Raw genomic sequence first — 20,926 nt, forward strand, 5'->3', positions numbered from 1 at the left:
TGCGTGGCTCCGTCCTCCTGATGGGCAGACGTCCCAAAGCCACTGGGACTGTTTCTCATTTCTGTTTCTTCCCTGTAAGGAGCTATCGGCCAGGCTGTTGTCCATCCACAGTGACCAGGATCGGATTGTGGTGACGTTTAAGACTTTCGAAGAAATCTGGAAGTTTTCCACCTACCACGCTCTCGGTAAGGCGGTGACCCTCGCAGACCCAGTTATGGGGACGCTTGTCACACACCAAGCATTTTATGTTACCAGTCGGGGCTTTAGACTAAGTTAGTTCATGATGGCCTCTCCGGACGTCACCTGTTCTCAGCGAGGTTGTGATGGGCGGAGTCGCAGATGCACACGAGTCTGAGGGCGACTCGCCCCCAGGGCAGCTGAGCTCTCACTGGCCGAGCACAGACCAGGAAACCCTGTTTCGACCTCAACCCAAGTGCTTTCTTTCTGAAACCTTCCCTGTTCTAAGGGAGACTTTGGCCGTCTAAGTGCCTCTCCTGGGGAACCTTGCTGCCCCACTCCCAGTCTGAGGGCTGAGGAAGTGAGAAATAAGACTCAGAGTGACAGTTTCTTGTGCCCCTAGAGCAGGGCTGTGCCCACGCCCGCAACGTACGTGATCTCCTTGAACACTCCTGTCCCATCTCATAGAAGAGGAGACCGAGGGTCCTAGAAGAAGTAACCAGACCCCGCCCGACCTTCCCAGGGCACAGGGAGGCAGATGAGTGGTCCACCATCACGGCTGGTCCTCTCGCAGCCCAGATGCTCAGACCTGTGGCCTGCCCAGGTAGTGGGCAGCACCATGAGTCCCCAAGGGCAGGGTGGTCCGTCTCCCTGGGCTTGGTCGGCGCAGGGCTCGGCCAACACCCGGCCGTGAGGGCTTCCCTGCCCCCGGCCTGGAGCCCACTGGTAACCGGGGCTGTGTGCTCCCCCAGGCTTCACTCATCACTGCCTGGAAAACCTGCTCGTGGACCAGACCTTCTGGCTGCTCGAGCCTGACGAGGACGAGGAGACGGCCATCCAAGTCCACGTGGACAAGGAGGCCTTGAGGCTGACGCACGAGAGCCTCCTTTTCCAGGAAGGTGAGCGCTGTGCGGGCGATGGTGACCTTGGTCAGCTCCTCGCTGGGCTGGGGACGCCCCGGGGCCGCGGGCAGCAGAAGGGCTCTGGAGGTGCCGGAGGCTGAGGGCGCTTGGGGCAAGGAAAAGCCCCCCCCAAGAAATAACAGAAAAGGGGTTTGGCCAGCGCCCCCCTAAGCCCGAGTTCCTGACCGAGCTATTGCTCCAAGTACCTCGGTGGCCTCACAGTTGGGCTCCGAGGCCGCAGCAAACAGGGCGTTAGCTGCCTGTCCTTCCCCAGCCACAGAGCAGACAACAGGTCGCCACTGCGGCCGGACTCGCCGGTGGCGGTCCAAGCAGGAAGGGCCCTTGGGATCACATGTCGAGCCCCTCATAGCCCAGATAGGGAAACTGAGGCCCAGAGAGCCTGAGGCTGAGCCAGGCTCCCGGGCAAGTCCCGGCGGAGTGGGGACTCCAGCCCAGGTCCAGCCTCCAGGTCTGGGCCCCTGGGGCCTCCAGTGTCTTTCTGTGGATGCAGAAACTGGGGTGGGGGAGCCCCTGCAGGTATTCCTGGCGGAGAACAGGTAGTCCCGCCTGCAAACTACAGCTGCCCCTGTGTCCAGCCGCCTGAATGACCACCCTCTGCCGCTTTGAAGGGCCTTTCTTTGTCCGGTGTCCTGACCACCATGTGAGAGTGATGAGTGGCCTCCAGCCCCTCAGGCAGGCTTCGGGGGTTCCCCAGGCAGAGGCGGCCCTGGCAGTGGACTCTTTGGCCCCCAGCCACAGCACGTCCTCGGAGGAGGGGACAGCAGTGGAGCCTTTGATTCCGTTCCATCAGTAGGTACCGACCTTTGTTTCTCTGCTTCCTGTGGGTCCAGCGTGTTGTCCGGCCTCCCGGAGACTCCCCCAGACCCGGGTCCATCCGTAGGCCAAGGCGGGTAGACGGGGAGTGGTGTGAGCCCGAGGCAGACCTGGCCACGACCCCTTCTGCTATTTTCAGTGTGTGGCTTCAGCAAGCCAGTCCAGCTCTCTGGGCCTCAGGGCTGCCACCTGCACAGCAGGACAGTGACACCTCCCGGCAGGGCTGTCCTGGGATGAGATGGCCTAGGAGTGTACAACATGGGGCTCTGGCTTCCTGTTCTAGCTTGTTCTGGAAAGCTTTTGTGGGAGCTACATAGCCTGTGCTCATAGTAAGGGAGCACGCGGGGATCTGTGCAAATAAGAACCAAGGCAGGGACAGCCTGGGGAAGGCAGGGACAGGTAACGTGCAAGCTCCTGCTCATGTGCTGAACGTGGGGCATAAACTTGGCTTGAGCTTCCTGGCAGCCAAAGCAAAGAGAGAAACTACATCTCCTCATGTTCAGTGTCTATGAAATGACAGTCTGTGGCTGAGTTTCTCTCCCGGGGTGATGGAGGGAGGTCCCCGAGGATGCCAGCGTGAGGGAGGGCAGGAGGCACCTGGGCTGGGGGGCGTGGGGCATGGCTGGAGCTGAAGGCCGCACACCTGGGTGTATGTGTGTGTGCGCGCGCACACGTGCAGCGGGAGCAGGTGGCGGATTTCGCTCGGGTCCCTGGGGGCTGTTGACCTGTCCAGCCTACACACAGTTTCAATCTGCCCTAAACCTAAAATCCTCTCCCATCCCACTCCAGGTGGGCTCTTAGGGTCCCCTGGGACCCCATCACCGACTCCATGGGTGGACCTGTGACGCCGGACATCCAGCCGATGGGTAAATATTTCCACTGGCCCTCCTCCCCTGGGGAAGAGGTGGGTGAGGAGGGGCAGGCACCAGCATTCCCGAAGCTTCTGTGCCCACCCTGAATCCTCCCCAAGCCAGAAGAGGTAGCTAGAATCCCCTCCAGTTCCTGAGGCAATAACAGGCTCAGAGAGGTCCACTGGCTGGTGCAAAGTCACACAGCACGCGGGGAGGCCGGGCCGGGGTCCCTGGTCACTCCGCCTCTAGAGAGTAACTTCCACACCCTATTTGACCAGCACCTCCGCAACTTCTGCTCTGTTTCTGGCACTGGGTCAGGCACCTCGGAGGACCCTCAGACGGTGGAGGTGGGGTGGGCAGGGCCCCGGCTGAATTCGCCACGTGCGCAAATGGAGGAGCGAGAGGCAGGGGTCTTGTTTAGAAAAGACGGCCTGGGTCCCTGGTCCAGTGCATTGGCTCTCTCCCAGGCTGCTTGGTGTCTGGATGGCCTGTGGACCTGTTAAGTGGACATAAGGCCCCATGGGAGGACATTTACAGCTGGATTTGCCCTGGGTGGGCCCTGGCCTTGGAGGCCGACAGCCCTGGGCCGAGTTAATCAACATCCCCAGGCCTCAGTTTCTTATCCTCAGCGTGGGGATAAAGAGGCCCCCCGCTTCAGGTACCGCCTGGATGTGCAGCCCCTCGTGTGCGGCAGCCCCGCACCCTGGCCAGGTGCTAAATCAATTCCTCAGCAGGACGGCATGTTCCCTGGCCGGGGACGCCGCCCATGTGGCCGAGGGCCGCCCGTCTGACTGCCCGCCCCCCCCCCCCGGCCTTATCCCCCCCAGCGCTGACCGTGTGGCCTCCTTCCTGCAGCTGTGGGCCTGGCCTCGGCCGTGGCGGATTGCCAGGGCTCAGGGCCCGAAGAGATGACCTTCCGAGCCGGTGACCACATCAAGATCCTGGGCGCCCAAGTGCCTGGCCTGCCCTGGTGCCTGGGCCGGCACGCGACCTCCGGCCAGGTCGCCTTTGTGCAGACGAGCCTCATCCATGTGCAGGGCCAAGCGTCTGAGTGAGTGGCTGAGGCCTCCCCCTCTTCTGACTCCACCCCCTACCCCCGTGGGAACCCTGCCCCGTCCACCTGCTTCCCAGGTGACAGATCCGCAGTGTCCTGGACAGCACCTCCTGCCCCTCCCTAGCCCCTCTTCCTAGTCGTCACTCCCACCTCTGTCCCCAGGGCCGGGCCTAGCCCAGGGCCATCCCACTGCCCCCAGGGCATGACTTCAGCTTCCTGTCTGGACCCCTCCTGCCCTTCCTCCAAGTGCTGCCAGGGTTGGTCCCTGAAATACAAAGGTGTCCACGTGCACGGGTGTCCTGGGGCTACGGGGACAGCACCACAAACTGGGGGCTTAAAACAACAGACTGGAGGCCAGACGTCCAAATCACGGTGTGGCCAGGGCCGAGCTCCCTCTGGGGGCTCCACGGGAGGGGACTTCCCGCCTCTTCCAGCTCCTGTGGCTTCAGGCGGTCCTTGCGGCCGCCTCACCCCAACCTCTGCCTCCGTCTTCACGTGGCTTCCTCTCTGTCTGTGTCCTCTCGTCTGTCTCTTGTAAGGACAACAGTCGTTGGCTTTAGGGACCATCCGGATAACCCAGGATCATCTCCTCATACCAGGATCCTTGACTTGATCACATTTGCAAAGATCCTATTATTTCCAAATAAGGTTACCTTCTGAGGGTCCCGGGGGACATGGACTTGCGGGGGGATGCTATTCAAGCCAGTACACCCTGCCATTCCCCTTCATAAAGGGCTGAAGGGCTTCATAAAGCCCTTCGAAGCTCTGGGCCTGGCTTTCAAGGCCTCTTGCAACCCAAGCCCTGGTCACCCCCAGGTTCAAAGGCCACCACTCACCATCGTGTCACCCCGAGGCCAGCGTGCGGGTTGGCTCACCCCTTCTAGAACGACTCTGGGTTATGCGCCTCCCTCTACGTGAGATGTCCCCTCCATCCCGACCATCCCGTTTTCCTGGGGGCTCTCGATGGCCCCCAGTCTCATCTCCAGCGGCTCATCCCTGGGCGCACCCTTCCCGGCTGTGCTCTTCTCCCCATGTGACCTCCCAACTCCCATCCGGGGAATTCTGAGCCAGGACTGTCTGGTCACCTCTAAGTCCCCACTGCCTGGCCCTGGGCAGCAGCAGGGGGGTCTTGAGGGAGTGGTCAGCCAGCACAGCTATGTTCTTGACCTTTTGTTGTCAAGACCTCAGCCTAGGAGTCAGCGTAGAGAAAGGACCCTTCACTGGGTCAGCATCTGCCCCTCGGACGCATTGTGAGATGCTCGTCCTCGGGGCCCCGCTAGCCCTGACATCCCGTCTCATTCTTGTCTGGCACCTCAGACAGACCAACGCCTCCCAAACCAAGCCTCAGAGGCCACTTTGGCTTCACGACATGTCCCGCCAGTCACTCTGTTTCCTAATTCAAGTGTCTGTCTGCTCCATGGCCTCCTGTTCATCAGAAGCTGTTTGAAGCCGGGCTGGGCTCGGATGCCCAGAGCAGCAGCTAGACCCAAGTTTCCCAAAGTGTGTTCCCCCCAGGGCTCCATCTCAAACTTCATCAGTGAGGATGTGCTTTCCACACGCCCTGGCTGGTGGTCCACAGGGATTCCCAGCACAAGGAAGGCACCCAGAGTCTGAAACTTTTCTTTCTCCTGTTGAAATGCGTTTTTCACACTTGACCTCCAGACAACACTATCAGCTGGTGTTCTGTGGAACACTCTTTGGGCACCCTTGGTCTAGATGATTGCCATTATCTCTGGGGAGACCACGACTTCTCAACAGATGGCTGGGCTCCATGAGACTTAAACAAGTCCTGAGCTTGCTAACGGGCTGAGCTGCAATTGCTGTGGGAATGAGCCAGTCTGTTTTGCCCTCCCTTAACCCAGAAGGGTGACAGGGCCCAGTGCCATTGGTCCTGTTTACAGCTGGAGAAGCCCTAACAACTTCCCTCATTCACTCAACAAATGTTTACTGAACGTCTTTCCTATTCCATATCTGAGTCTTTTATCTTTTGTTTAATGAGCATTCTGGTAGCCATTCATTTCTTTTAACTTTATTTTGACATAATTTCAGACTTAGGGAAAAGATGCAAAAAGGGCATAAAATTCCTGTATGTCCTTCACCCAGGTTGCCCAAATGTTGACATGTTATGACGTTTACTTTCTCCTCTTTTTTTTTTCTTTTTTTAAAAAAATTAATTAATTAATTTATTTATTTATTTTTGGCTGTGTTGGGTCTTCATTTCTGTGCGAGGGCTTTCTCTAGTTACGGCGAGCGGGGGCCACTCTTCATCGCGGTGCGCAGGCCTCTCACTGTCGCGGCCTCTCTTGTTGCGGAGCACAGGCTCCAGACACGCAGGCTCAGTAATTGTGGCTCACGGGCCTAGTTGCTCCGTGGCATGTGGGATCTTCCCAGACCAGGGCTCGAACCCGTGTCCCCTGCATTAGCAGGCAGATTCTCAACCACTGCGCCACCAGGGAAGCCCTTTTTTTTTTTTAATTCTTTTTTTTTTCTAAATTCTTTGGGAGTCAGTTGCAAACACAATGTCCCTTTACCCCTAAATGATGTAATATGTGTTTCCTGAAATCAGGACATCATTTGCATGACCACAGCACAACTGTCAAAATCAGGAAATTAACATTGATAGAATCCTATTATCTGCAGACCTTAGATTTTACCAATTTTTCCGGTAATTCCCTCTATAGCCAAAGAAAATTCCAGACCCCATGTTAGCACCTGTCTGTCTCTTTAGTCTCATTTCCTTGATCTGAGACAGTTCCTTGTTCTCTTTGTCCTTTAGGACACCGACACTTTTGAAGAACACAGGCCTATTTTATCGAATGTCCTGCAATCTACCCTAAGGTTTTCTTTAACTTCTCAAAAGAGCTCCCTCTAAGTTCTGAAGTACGTTTGAAAGTTTCATATTTTGCTGGTAATTTAGCCCTGTAAGCAGAAGTTGCCTCCCCCTCCCTGTCTCCTTCCCTTCCTCTGTTCCTTCCTGTTTTCCTCTCCCTGACTTTTTGGAGCACACACGTGCCCTGAGCACGTGTTGTGTGAGGCTCTGTGTGGAGCTTACAGTGTGGAGGGATCGAGTCTGCCTGCAGCTGTCACGGCCGGCCTTGCAGGGGAAGGGGCATTTAAGGTGGGGCTTTGAAGGCTGCCCAGGAGCTCACCTTCCCAGGACGCTGTGACCAGCTGCATCTGTCACAGCATTTCCTACTCCTGGGCGTCTGCCTCTGGCCAGACAAAGCATCCTTAAGAGCAGGATCTATTTTGTTTTTATCTTGGTGTCTTCACCGCTGGGCACAGGATAGGTATGCAGGGACCATCTGTCAAGTGAGGGAGTGGAAAAGGGTCTTTGTGTGAAATCTTGGAAACGTGCAATCTAAATGCACTTTATTTTTTCCAGCTTGGAAAGTGTGATTTTTCTCAATGAAGAGGAAAGGTCTTTCTTCAGCAGCGAAGGACACTTTTCTGAGGAGGACGCCAGGCAGCTACTGAGGAGGACGTCCAGCATGGACGTCTGCACTGTGTACAGCTTGGGTAGGTGTGCGGGGTGTTGGCGGGCGCTCCTCCCACCCCCCTCGGGATGACTGCGGGCCCCTCTCAGGACCCGCCGCTGGTTGCACCCTACGGCCCATGATTTAGGACAGTTTTCTCGGGGCAGACTTCTGGAAAGACCACGAAGGGTGCAGAGCTTTCCCGTGGCTGAGACCCCATCAGCCCTATTCGGTCGGCACCGGGCTCTGTGAGTTTGGACTGTCCATTCAGCAGAGCTTTGGGTGGGTCTGGCTTCACCCACTGTTCACAGCGGCAGCCCCTCCTCCCCCGCACCCACCCCGCTTCCCTTCGGGAATATTCTGCTTCCTCCGTCATGCCACAGTAATGAATGCCAGCCCCTGGGCTCTTAAAGGTGATCAGATAGATGCTGTCACTGCCTTCCCAGTAGGTGGGGACATGCCAGGCCAGACACAGAGGAGCCAGGGTAAGGGGCCGGGAGATGCAGGAAAGCCGGCCTGAGCCTCCCAGCTGCCCGAGGATGGGCCTCAGCGAAGCCTTTTCTCCGCTGACTCCAGGTGCCAGCCTAAGGCCCCCTGCTGCACTGGGGCAGGGCCAGCGTGCGGGCCTCGGGCTGCAGTGCAGATCGTACATGAAGGAAGCGTGTCAGCAGCCACAACGAAAGGAAATGCAGCAGAGGGGACGGAGCTGGAGCAAACTTACCCCCAACTCCCAGGGGTCATGGGGACGTAACGTTACAGCTCATTCCTTCATCCCTCTGGATGGAGATAAATGCTCCCATGTGTACGCACCCACACAGATATATGTACACACATGCACACACACTCACATGAACACACACAGACACACCCAAAGCCACACACGTACACATATACCCACATATCCACACATCCACGATGTACATATACATATGCACACGCTCGTGTGAATACATGCATACACATCCGCACACACATGTACACATACGTGTACCTACGTACACACATCCACACGTATGTGCATATGTACACACACATCTTTTCTGCCTGCTTGCTGACACGTGTTATAAGGCTTTTCCCGCCAATATTAGATTTAAACTTTCGAGATCCCACAAATCAGTTTTTCTTCCTAAACAGGCATACTTAAATTTGGCCTTGGCATATCAGGCTTAAGCCAGCCTGGCACACGATCTCTTCTCTTCCTGAGGAAGCCGCGTGGGGACCCTCGTTTGCGGGGTGTTGTGGGATCCTCTCTGCCGGGTGCTGTGTAGTTGACAGCACTTCACACTTCCCATGTGTTTTAGCAGCTCTTTTTCTCCTTTGGTTTCTATGGCAACGCACGGGGCAATTAGTGCCAGCCCATTTTCAGGAGGTGGGAACTGAGGCGCAGGGGAGCGCTGGCAGTGGAAGAGGAGGAGGTTCAACCCCAGATCTGCCGCCCTGCCCCTTGGAGAGCTGACGGGATCAGGGGGGAGCGCGTCCCCTGTTCCCAGAGGGGCAGCAGCAGAAGCCAGCAGCCTCTCAGGGAGGATGGAGTCCTGCAGGGGTGGGCCAGGGCGGGGACACATCCTGGAAGATGTGGCTTCTCGGCCAGTGCCCCACCCCACCCCCGGCCCAGCCCGTTTCCCCTCAGGGAGCTGGTGTCAGGGACGTTACAATTCGTGTGCCCCCCCCCCCGCCCGAATTGCCCCTGGACACAGAGGGTGCTGGCCGGCGGGTGATGCTTTCCTTCTCTCCCTTTTCAGACACAGAAGAAGCTGAGACAGAGCAGCAAGAAGAACATGGTACGTTCTTCCCACACGGCCTGGGGTCCCTCCGGTCATGGGGCTGGGCCTTGGGGTGATGCCGGGCAGGGGGAGCAGAGCTGGGCTTGGATGCGTGCTGGCCATGGACGTCACTCCTCCGTGGGGGAGGGCTGGTGGCAGGGAGTCGGACCTGGAGGGGGGACGTTGGATGAGGTGGAGGTGAGGCTCCCCTCCACTGCCGCAGCAGGTCCCCAACAAATGTGCCAGCCCCCCCTGCACTGTGCCCATGTAGGGAGGGTGACCTCTCCATTGCCAAGCCCGTGCCTGGTCCCCCTGCACTGTCCCCAGCAAAGATGGACCATCCCCGCCGTTGTCTGAGCTCATGCCTGGTTCGGGGTTCCTTTCAGGAAACCTAGAACAGCTTAAATTTGCCCCGTGCCCTGCTTGGAGGGGTGAAGGGGGTGTGCAGGTTGCTGAATTTGGAGCCTCATGTTGGAAAAGTCCCTTGAGGACCTGCTCTTTCCTGTGGGGGCCTGGTTCAGGGAGACCCCTTCCTTCTCCCTTCATACGCCCTCTCCCCACAGTAGGGGGTCGGCGTCAGGGAGAGAGCCTGGGGACACAGGTGCCAAGGACCCTTTGAGATTCTCTGGGGATGGGCTCCATCTAAGCACAGACACAGAAGGACCACTTTGGGATCTGGTTGAAGAGGCCCGGAAGCCAGCCCCCGGGGTCCCAGGGCTATTCCCGGGCCCTCCCTCCTCCCCAGACCCTCTGCAGGCTTGTCTTCGGGGAGGATCTCAGCTGTCGGGGACAGGATAACCGGGATAACGTGGGAAGATGCCCTGGGGAGCCCACTCGCCTCTGCTGGATTGCAGGCGTTTCTTAGCTCATCAAGTACATGGTCAAGTCGCACATTTGCCGCTCAACCATATTTAATTTTTTAAATTCCTGGGCTTTACAGACTAATAGACAGTTCTGAACATATTTTTCTACAAGTGAACTCGAAACAGAAGAGTCTTTAGATCCTGGTTCTTTCCTTCCAAACAAATTCCCCTTCAAAGCCCGTGTTTTGGCAACAGGAAATGTAGCTTGTTTGCTCCTCGAGGCTGGACATGCCTCCGGGCGCTCAGTCTATCCAAGGCCAACAGCCTCTTGGCGGGCAGCTGTGGGCACCTCCTTGTCCCCAGGCCCTCCGGCACTCCTCTTTAACCCTTTAGTGACCGTGAGCCTCAGATTCCCCAACCAGCCAAGATGAAGGGGGCGCCCCGGGCTCTGGGAGCCATTCCGTGTTTCCTGTCATAATGACCCCCATGCTAGAGCAGGGCAGATGGACACACAGGCCACTGTCAGTTCTGTGGGTGCTTTTGAGCTCATGCTGGGCGGCAGCTCTGATTGGCTACTGGTTGATTTCCTGGGGGCGCCTCACCTGGCTGAGAGGGAAGGACAAAGGTAAGGAGCGTTACCTGATAAAAGCGTGGCCAACCCGCTCCGTGTTCTCCCAGCAGTCACTCCTACTGCGGCCCCGCACTGCGCCCAGCTCCGCGCTCCGCAGTCCACAGAAATCTCAGGGCAGCCCCGTGGGAGAGGTGACAGGGACCCGGCAGCTCGGGGAGGGACGCCCCTGGCCCAGCCTGGACTGAGGTCACACTCTGACCCATGTGGGCATTCTGGTCACTTGCAGAGACGCCCCCGCCTTGCCTGCACCCAGAGCCACGTGAGACCCTGCAGAAGGTGAAGAACGTCCTGGAACGATGCAAGTCCTGCTGGGGCTGCCCCAAGGAGCCGACGTCCCCGGGCGCCCACGGGGCCTCCAGTGGTGCGAGCTCGCCGGACACCAAGTCCTGCTGGGGCTGCCCTGAGGAGCCAGGGTCCCCGGGCGCCCACGGGGCCTCCAGCGGTGCGAGCTTGCCGGACACCAAGTCCTGCTGGGGCTGCCCTGAGGAGCCAGGGTCCCCGGGCGTCCACGGGGCCTCCAGTGGTGCGAGCTCGCCAGACACCAAGTCCTGCTGGGGCTGCCCCGAGGAGCCAGGGTCCCCAGGCGTCCACGGGGCCTCCAGCGGTGCGAGCTCGCCGGACACCAAGTCCTGCTGGGGTTGCCCTGAGGAGCCAGGGTCCCCGGGCGTCCATGGGGCCTCCAGCGGTGTGAGCTCGCTGGACACCAAGGAGCCCTCCTTCCGCCTGGACGCCGGGGCTGACCGGGCTGACTCGGAGGCCCTGGGCTCCCTGCTGCTGTTCCTGGACAAGCCCGGCTTCGAGGCCGGCTTCCAGGGCCTGTACGACCTCTCCCCCCCCCGGCTGAGCGGCGCGTTCGGCGGCTTCACCGGCGAAGAGGAGCTGGCCCGGCTTCTGGCTGAGGCCCGGGGGCTGGCCAAGAAGGCCGGGCTGCCCATGGCCCTGGCCAGGCTCTGCTTCCTGCTGGGGCGGCTGTGCGTGCGGCGGCTGAAGCTGTCCCAGGCCCGCGTGTACTTCGAGGAAGCCCTGGGGGCGCTGGGGGGCCACTTCGGGGACCTCGTCCTGGTGGCGGCCGTGTACACCGGCCTGGCCGCTGTCCACCTGCGGCAGAAGAACAGGGAGAAGTGTGCGCAGGTGGTGCCCAAGGCCTTGGCCCTGCTCCTGGGGACGCCCGGCCACGTGGGCGGCTCCGAGGCCGAGTCGGGGCTCCTGCAGCTCGGCCTGCGGAGGGCTATCGGCGCCCGCAGCCCGCAGGCCGAGGCCCGGGCCTGCTTCCTGCTGGCCGAGCACCACGCCCGCGTCAAGCAGCCTGAGGAGGCCCTGCCCTTCCTGGAGAGGCTGCTGCAGCTGCACGGGGCCTGGGGGGCCTCGGGCACCTCGTGGCCCATAGACTGCTACCTGCTGCTGGCCGACGTCTACAGCCGCAAGTGCCTCCCGCAGCTGGCGCTGAGCTGCGTCAAGGTGGCCACGCGGCGGGCGCGGGGCTCGCTGGACAGCGCGCTCCGGAGCGCGGCCCTGGTCCTGCGGAGCAGCCCCCAGCTCCCCCGCCTCCCCGCCCAGCTCGCCCCCTACCTCCTGCAGGCCCTGGCCTCCCCGGCCTCGGGCGCGGGGCGGGCGCTGCGCGGCCCCATCTACGCCAGCCTGGCCCGGCTGCACAGCCACCACGGGCGACAGGGCAGGGCTATCGCCTTCATGACGCGGGCCGCGGAGACGGACGCCCAGACTGGTGGCCGCACGGTCGTGGACCGCCTGGTGGCCCTCGCCTGGTTGCACGTGCTTCACAGGCAGATCCCGGCAGCCCTGGACATCTTGGAGTCCGTCCTGGAGGCGGCGGTGGCTTCCCTGGACCAGGAGGGCGTGATCGCCAACATGGTAGCTATTGCCCTGAAGAGGATGGGCAGGACTCGGCAGGCGGCCGAGAGCTACTACCGCGCCCTGCAGGTTGCCAGGCGCCTGGGTCGCCAGCGGAACAAGGCGGTGGTCCTGGCCAACTTCGGGACCCTATGCCTGCAGACCGGCGCCGGCAGGCTGGCCCAGCACTACTTCCTGGAGGCCGTGAAGCTCTTCTCGCGGCTGCCCAGCGGAGAGTGCGGCCCAGACTTCACCCAGGTGCTCCTGCGGCTGGGTCAACTGTGCACCCGCAGGGCCCTTACCCGGCAGGGCAAGTGCTACTACGAGTGGGCCTTTCTGGTCGCCGTGGAGACGGACCATTTGGAGAGTAAGTGTGGGGCACACTGGCTTCCTGGAAAGAAAGAAAACACGTTTTCTTTCCATCTCTGTTCAGAACACACCTGGGGTTTGCGATTCAGAGGCGAGTGGTTGTTTTTGCACTGACAATGCTGAGTACTGGAAACCAGCAGATGTTTGCAGACGCTTGGAGGGTGTCCCACGCTGGGCCAGATGTCACCAGGGCAAACGACTCGTCCCGGTTTGCCTGGGACTGTCCTGCTTTGCGCATTGAAAGTCCCGAGGCCGGGAATCCTGGCAGTCTCCGGCAAACGGGCGGTGGTGACCCTGGACGTAGCTCAGGCCAGGCGGGGGCAGCCGTGCCGAGGAGCCACCTGGGCCTTGAATGCTGGGTGCTTCAGCTGGTGCTGGCATCTCCCAACAGCCCTGCACACCTGGCATCTCCCCTGCACAGAGGGTGCAGGGCAGTTGCTTCATCCAACAGCTACTTGTGTGAATACGACAGGCTCTGTGCGGGGCTCCACCTGCAAATGGACCCGAGTGGTCCTCATTAGGGGCTGGCAGCCAAGCATGGGAAACAGATGCCTGGGTCACAAGAGCCACAAAAGCAGGAGCCCAGCTTAAATATGGGCAGCACCAGGCCTCAACTCGTGGGTCGGGGCAGTCTGATTAGTCTGGGACTTGAGGGATGAGAAGGGTTTGGCCAAGCACGGGATGGGGGTCTGGCAGAAGGAGCAGCCTGTGCAAAGGCCCTGGGGCGAGTGAGCTGGGCCACACAGGGAGGTGCAAAGTTTGGAGTGGGAGGGTCAGGTGGGGGGGTTGGTGAGAACCTCAGGTGGGAAGCTAGGCAGGGGCCCAGGAGCCCAGGCTGTGGTTTGGTGTTTTTCCTGAGAGTGCTGGGAAGCCACTGAGGGATGTAGACCACTCACTGAGGCTGGAAGGGGTCCCTCTGGACCTCCAGAAGGAATCAAGAACTGGGTCCCTGACCCACCCCGTGCCCTCAGGCAGGTCCTGATGGGCTCGTCAGTGGAACGTGGCTCCCCCGTGTGCCTATCAGAAACCTCCTGTGACCCACCTCCCCAAACCCGGGCAATGGGGGATTCAGACTTGGGAATGCAGAGCTGGGGGACCCAGAGGGTCATGTTGTTTGCTCCTCCCCCATATTGAACAGTGAGGAGACTAAGGGCTAGGGTGACACCCCAGGGTCACTCAGTGCTTGGTCTGGCTCCTTTTTTAGCCTCTTTCAGTAGTTTGTGTCTTTCTAGGATTTGTCCATTTCATCTTGGTTACCTAATTGGTTGGCGTACAATTGTTCATAGCATGCCCTTTATTTCTGTGAGATCTGTAGTAATGTCCCCTTTTTCACTCCTGGTCTTAGTCATTTTCATCTTCTTTCTTTTTATTCTTGGTCAGTCCAGCTAAAGATTTGTCAATTTTATTAATCTTTTCAAAGAACCCTCACTGGGTTTCATTGATTTTCTCTATCTTTCTATTCTCTATTATTTTATCATTTCTGCTTGAACTTTTATTTTTCCTTCCTTTTGCTTGCTTTGGGTCTAATTAACTTTTCTTTTTCTAGTTTCTTAAGAGGGAAGTTTAGGGTTTTGATTTGAAATTTTTCTTCTTTTTCTGACACGGGCATTTACAGTAATAAAGTCCCTCTAAGCACTGCTTTCTCTGCATCCCCTAAATTGTGGTGTGCTGTGCTTTTATGCTCACTCATCTCAGATATCTTCTAGTTTCCTTCCTTGACCCACTAGTGATTGAGGAATATGCTGTTCATGTCTACAGATCTGTGAATTTCCCAAACTTCCTTCTGTTACTGATTTCTGATTTCATTCCACTGCACCTGGAGAACATGCTTCGCATGATTTCAATCCTTTTATGCTTACAGAGAATAGTTTTGTGATCCAGCCTCTGGTCCGTCCTGGAGAATGTTCGTGGGCACGTGAAGAACACGTGTTCTGCTGTTGCTGGGGGCATGTTCTGTGGTCTGTTAGGGCTGGGTGGTTCGCGGTGTCGTTCAAGTCTTCTACTGGCTTGTTCATCCCCGGGTCATTTTTAATAGTGGAAGCTCCCAACGGTTCCCAACCCTCTGGTTTTAGGAGAGGCAAGTGTGGCTGAGGGCTTGGAGCCCGGCTTCCTGAAGGAGCGTCGGCTCTGGAATACCGGAGCTGGATTTTATCCCTTCTCCACCGCATGCCGTGTGCTCCGGCTTTGAACTCAGCTTGCCCCTCTGCCACATGGGGGTGTCGGTGATCCCTGCCTTGTCCGCTCAGTGTGAGGGCAGCCCCTGTTTGGCTGGGAGGAGCTTTGTGAAGCAGAAACAGCATCCCGGTGCAGTGGGAGAGCCCGGCCAGGACGGCCCAGCCTGAGGGTTATAAAAGCGGTCGGTGCTGTCCCTCGAGCCCCTGTGACGTGCCTGGCCTGGCCCTGTCTCGGGATGCTGGCCGGCTGTGTGACCTTGAGCAGGACACTCAGCCTGTCTGCACGTGCAATGACCCCAGCTCACAGAGGCGGGCACCCAGCAGGGGACTTTGACCCTGCGAACGTTGCTGTGATGCATGATGGGGGCCTTTTCCTTTTGTCTCCCGCCCAGGCCAGCTGCACGCCGTCCAGCGGCTGTGTCACTTCTACAGCACGGTCATGCCCAGTGAGGCCCAGTGCGTCGTCTACCACGAGTTCCAGCTTTCCCTGGCCCGCAGGGTGGCCGACAAGGTGCTGGAGGGGCAGCTCCTGGAGGCCATCAGCCAACTCTACCTGTCCCTGGGCACCGAGCGGTGAGGGCTGGCCCTGGGGGCGGGAAGGGTGCTGAGGATGCTGGACCACCGTCCTAGGACAGCCCCTCCTCAGGGGCCATTTCATCCCTTAGTGTCAGACGGGCTCTGAGCCAGCAGGCCTGGTCTCATCCCCAAGGGAGGCAGAGCATGTGTTTCTGGACCCTTCTTCCTGCCGTGGTGGCTTCTGGAAGCTGACCGCTGTCTGCCCTGAGTCTTTTCTCGCCGGCCCAGCTCTGGGCGAGGTAGTCTGGTCCTCGTCTGTCCCCTCAGATGTGAGGACAGCAGCCACGTGTGCCCAGAGGATTCTCGTCCACTGGAGACAGCCGACTGTCCCACCTGCTTCCCTGGGACAGGATTTCAGAATCACATGTGAAGCCCACCCCGAGCATCCTGGCCGGGGGTGGGTGACAAATGGCTGGACCACACAGCCTGCAGGCTGGCAGAGTCTCACAACAGCCCCTCCAGCGTGGGCGCTCCCCGAGGGCAGGGAAGGAGCCGGGTTCCCCAGGACTCAGGAGAGGTGCCAGTCTTGGCCTCCGCCCCTCATCCTCGGGCCTCGGTTTCACAGCAGGACCAATGGGCCAGCGACCTAGATCGATGCTCCACCAAGTGGGGACCCCGGATCAGCAGCCTCCACCTTGCCGGGGCGCTGGTGCGAAATGCACATGCCCAGGCCTCACTAGACATCCTGAGTCAGCAGCTCTGGGAGCAGAGCCCTGCGATCTGTGTCTGAACAGCCCCCTGGGTGGTTCCGACGCTCCCTTGGTGTGAGAACCAGTAGCCTGGACGATCTCTACATTTCTGCCCGGTGGCCACAGTCCCTGCTGCGTCTGGAAGTGACATGGGCCTGTGTTTGGGGAAGTGAGGCAGACAAACAGCACGCTTCTCCTGCCCCGTGGCTGCCTACTTCCTTCCCAAGGGCCTCCTTCCTCTTTGCTGGACGAATTGCTGTCTGTTCATCCCGGATCTCCCAACAGCCTGGGAAGGGCAGGCTCTGTTCCGACTCCTGACGTTCCAGGTCCACGGTCACCAGACGGCCCTGGGGAGAGCCCCGTCCACTCCCCGTGGGCGGCCGGCCTGGGAGACCTGCTCTGACCGCCCACATCTAATTCTAGGGCCTACAAATCCGCGCTGGAGTACACCAAGCGCAGTCTGGGGATATTCATCGACCTGCAGAAGAAGGAGAAAGAGGCATACGCCTGGCTGCAGGCAGGGAAGATCTACTACATCCTCCAGCAGAACGAGCTGGTGGATCTCTACATCCAGGTGCGAGGGCTCCGGGCGTGTGTGCGCGGTCACTCAGCCGCCCGCCCACTCACCCCTAAGCTGCCGTGTGCCAGGTGCCCGCGCCACCTCCCGCCGCCCCAGACCTCCAGCATCTTCCATAACCATCTGAGCTCTGGGGACAGAGGCTCCGGGGACAGTGCCCCCGACTGTGTTGGTACACAGCAAGTGCTCAATAAATGTGCAAATGTTGTGCCCACTCAGCTGAGGCACAGAACTTGCTTCAGCAGCGCACGGCATTTCTCCTTAAAAAACACATTTATCACAGAAGGTCCTTTTTTGACAGTTTCTCAAACATGACGTGATTTGTGACAAATTGAGAGACCCAAGAGCCTTGTGGGTTTTTTCCTTTTTGGGCACCTGCTGTGTACCTCCCCTGGGCCAGGCAGGGGTTGACGAACCAGATCAGGAGCTGGCGGCTGGTGGAGGGTGCAGCCTCCTCTACAAGCAATGCCGTCTGGGGCCAGGGCTGTGGCACAGAAAGGAGCCGGGGGTGCGCTCGGTCAGCCTGGGGTCACGGAGGCTGTTTGAATTGCAGGGCGGTGGTAGGCATATGGGGTATTCCTGCACCAGGACTCATAGGTGCAAAGGCCCAGCGGTGCCCAGGAGTGCAGCAAGGTCTGGGCTGCGAGCCGCTGGGTGTGGCTGGACTGCGGACCAGGGCTGGTCCCCTCAGTCACTCGGCACTTTTTTTCTGAGCACCTACTATGTGCCAGGCACGTGTGAAGCCCTGGACGTGGCAGAGGAGTGACAGCCTCAGTCCTCTGGCGGGAGAGACAAGTGGACATGCGGTCGGATGTCTCTAAGTGCTCGGGAGGGAAAATAGGGGGGCCCAAGGAGCCAGGATTTGGGAGCCCCAGGTGAAGCCGAGCAGAGGATGCTGTGGTCTGGGCATGGCCGGCGGGATTCGGAGGCTGGCTCTGAGCTCTGTCCCAAGTGCCTCCCCAGCCCACACGTGCCGGCTCCTGGGGCCTCAGCTGGAAAGGCCTCTTCCTGGGACACAGGGCTTAGATGATTGTCCTCATGCCAGCAGGTGACGAGGGCCCCGCAGGCACAGGGACTGAGGTGTATGTGAGGAAAGAGCCCTCACTCCGTGTCGGTGTGACAGAGGGCCCCGGGCGGCCGGCAGGTGGTTGTGAGCTTCCCCCAGCGGGCCCGGCCACCTCGCCCTGCCGGGTCACTGGGGGTCCCATGAGAGTGTCTGCATCCCCACAGGTGGCACAGAACGCGGCCCTGTACACAGGGGACCCCAAGCTGGGGCTGCAGCTCTTTGAGGCGGCTGGAGACATCTTCTTCAACGGGACCTGGGAGCGGGAGAAAGCCGTGTCCTTCTACCGGGTAAGCGGCTGCCGTGGGTCCAGGCGGGTGGGCCTCAGGGGGCATCCCTTCTGGAGGCAGGGTCCCCCACGCACGTGTTTAGTTTCCCAGTGGTTTGGTCAGGGATGGTCTTGGCCCCCATCCCCAGCCTGGGAGGGACAGAGCAAGGAAGGACCATCGTAGGACATGCATCCAGTGATCCAAACAGCCCTGGGATGCGAGGACTGTCCCCATTTTACAGATGAAGAGACAGGCCCAGAGAGGCACAGGGGTGTGCCTAAGGACACACAGCACATCAGGGGGAGGACCCGGACCAGGGCCCAGGTCTGCACGTGCCTGCCAGGGAGGGCAGCTTCTCCCCCTCCGTCTGCCCAGCTCGTGCGTGTGGCTCAGCCCCAGGGGACAGATAAACGCGGCGTATTTAGAGCCTAGAGGGGTGTTGGACCTTCCTGGTCAGGCGCCCATCACCCAGGAGGGGCAGGGCTGGTCTGAGTGTGTGTGGTGTAGCTCGATGGGCAAGGCTCACACCCAGCTTGCTCATGGCCCAGTGACGCTGGGGGTGTCACACCACTCTGAGCTGACCTTTCCCGGGGGGGCAGAGCTATGTAAAGCTCCAGTGGGTTAGTGGGGGCAGGACTGGGGCTCTGAGGAGGGTACCAGGCCTGGCTGGCTGCTGCGGGCGGAGGCCTGACCCGCCCGCCTGTGCTGGCAGGACCGGGCGCTGCCCCTGGCTGTGACCACGGGGAGCCAGGAGGCCGAGCTGCGGCTCTGCAACAAGCTGGCAGCGCTGCTGGCCAAGACGGAGGCGCCGCAGGAGGGCCTGGAGTTCGCCCACACGGCCCTGGCGCTCAGCGTCACCCTGGGTAAGCCCCACCCCGGGCCCAGGGCCTCCACCTCTGAGGTCTGAGCGCGGCCGCGGGTCTCCCGGGATGCAGGCGCCTCTCCCGCGGGCCAGGCTGCTGAGACGGGCAGCAGCACTCCTGACACTCCCGAACCTGCCAGGCGGGCCCACCCCGTGCCTTTCTGCCTGCTGTCCCCTCCCGCTGTCCCTTCCCCACTCGCCGCCAGCGGCCCCTGCTGGCTGGCCAAATCCCAGTCCCCTTTCCGGAGGCCGGTCCCTCAATGCCCGCCATCCCTCTGTCCCTAATGCGTTGTTCCAGGCCGTCTGTCTTCCCCGAGACAGGCAGCCCAAGAGGGCTGGGCACACAGTAGGTGCTCAGCAGGGGAGCCCTGGAAGGGGGAGGATCTTGGAGACAACCTCGTGTGGTGACTCCCCGAGGACGGGGTAGGGGCCGCTGACTGTACAGCGGGAGGCCAAAGGTCGTGTTTGCAGGTTGACCGGAGCCCTGGCACCTGCAGGTGCACAGACTGCAGGACTTTGGGTTCTCCAGTCAAAACAGTAAGCAAAGCCCCCTGTCCAGGAGGGTCCGTGCAGGCCCAGAGCCAGGGCTTCCTGATGCATGACTTTGCCGCATCCCCGAGGCGGACGGGGAGCGGGCCTTATCAGGTCCCCTTTACAGATGGGAAGGAGAGTCTGGGGCCAGGAAGGGGCTGGCTGGAGCTCGGAGGCGGTGACAGACGGTGACGGCCCGTGTGCTCCTGGCTGGCCGTGCCCCGCCGCCCTGAGCAGCCGTGTCCTCACTCGTGGCCCCTCCCTGCGTCCCCAGGGGACCGACTGAACGAGCGCATGGCCTACCATCGGCTGGCCGCGCTGCACCAGCAGCTGGGCCGCGGGGAGCTGGCTGAGCACTTCTACCTCAAGGCGCTCTCGCTCTGCACCTCGCCGCTGGAGTTTGACGAGGAGACCCTGTACTACGTGAAGGTGTATCTGGTGCTCGGCGACATCATCTTCTACGACCTCAAGGTGGGCGGGCGCAGGCAGGGCTGGGATGCTGGGGTGAGGGGGGTGGCCGTCGTGCACCCACACCGGGGAGGCCTGGGTCCAGGTCCTTCTCCGGTCCCAGTGGTCTCCCCGGAGCTCTGGGCTTCCTGTGACGAGCAGGCGAGGCCAGCGGACACTCTCAGAGTTCCCCTGCGCGTCAGGTCCCGCCCTCTAGAGCTCAGGGCCAGTGCAGGCGGCTGACGTGCGAAGAGATGACGCGGCCACTGGGGAAAGGACGAAATGGAGTGTAGTGGCGGCAGGGGGCTCCTGGAGGTGACTGCAAAGCTGAGTGTCGACAGTCAAGCAGGAATTAGCCACAGAATAATGGGGGAGGCGGGTAAAGACATTCCTGGGGCAGGGGAAGGGTCACCATTATTCCCAGACACCCACGTTGCAAGGTGCAACCCAAACCCTGGCACCTCCTCCAGGAAGCTTGCCAGGCTGTGCAGAGCTCTTCTTTCCTGGAATCCTCACATCACCTGGATGGGGGTAGGGACACTATTATCACCTCACTTCACAGAGACGGAAACTGGGGCTCAAGGTGGGGTGCCACAGGTTTTACGGCAGGGATACCACTCCAGCACCCTGGCTGAGCCGCTGCCCTGTCAGAGCTGCAGGGCTGGGAGGAGAAGGGGACCGCTTTTCCATTTGTCTCTGAGCCCCGCAGTGGATGCAGACAAGGGGCTGGAAATGTCTCCTCTATTGTTCGCCGCCACTCCCCGCACGCGCAGACACCCCCCGTCACCCCCACTCTGGGTCTAGCGCAGCACCTGCGCAGCGTCCCTGCTCTGTGTTGGTTGAGGGGTGAGGGTGCCCCAGCCCAGGGGCTGAGCTCTTCCCTTTCCCCTCCCCAACTAATGGCATCTAGGAGCTGGGGCGGCCCTGGGAGATCCCCCATTCCCTGCAGGTAACCCCCTGCCTAGGGCAGACCTGGCTGTGCACTGGTGACACATGGTGGTCAGAAGTGGTCACTGCAGCCTCCGCTATG

At 60.2% G+C, this 20,926-nt stretch overlaps 1 protein-coding gene across 3 annotated transcripts in view; it reads left to right on the forward strand.

Annotated features, from left to right (window-relative positions):
• The window catches only part of SH3TC1 (SH3 domain and tetratricopeptide repeats 1), a 36,846-nt gene that overhangs the window by 13,168 nt on the left and 2,752 nt on the right, over nucleotides 1-20,926 (forward strand). For 2 of the 3 annotated variants that reach the window (XM_082462441.1, XM_082462442.1), the window contains exons 5-17: nucleotides 80-185; nucleotides 930-1,076; nucleotides 1,709-1,889; nucleotides 2,703-2,779; nucleotides 3,620-3,815; nucleotides 7,204-7,337; nucleotides 9,037-9,075; nucleotides 10,718-12,706; nucleotides 15,275-15,455; nucleotides 16,571-16,721; nucleotides 17,955-18,077; nucleotides 18,769-18,919; nucleotides 19,724-19,920. In XM_082462441.1, coding sequence (XP_082318567.1) covers nucleotides 80-185; nucleotides 930-1,076; nucleotides 1,709-1,889; nucleotides 2,703-2,779; nucleotides 3,620-3,815; nucleotides 7,204-7,337; nucleotides 9,037-9,075; nucleotides 10,718-12,706; nucleotides 15,275-15,455; nucleotides 16,571-16,721; nucleotides 17,955-18,077; nucleotides 18,769-18,919; nucleotides 19,724-19,920 — 3,672 coding nt within the window. Of the gene's footprint in view, nucleotides 1-79; nucleotides 186-929; nucleotides 1,077-1,708; nucleotides 1,890-2,702; nucleotides 2,780-3,619; nucleotides 3,816-7,203; nucleotides 7,338-9,036; nucleotides 9,076-10,717; nucleotides 12,707-15,274; nucleotides 15,456-16,570; nucleotides 16,722-17,954; nucleotides 18,078-18,768; nucleotides 18,920-19,723; nucleotides 19,921-20,926 lie in introns of those variants that run through there. The other variant, XM_082462443.1, reaches the window with a different exon arrangement.

The sequence above is a fragment of the Balaenoptera physalus genome (assembly GCF_965194825.1).
Source record: "Balaenoptera physalus genome assembly, chromosome: 5".
Classification (NCBI taxonomy): domain Eukaryota; kingdom Metazoa; phylum Chordata; class Mammalia; order Artiodactyla; family Balaenopteridae; genus Balaenoptera; species Balaenoptera physalus.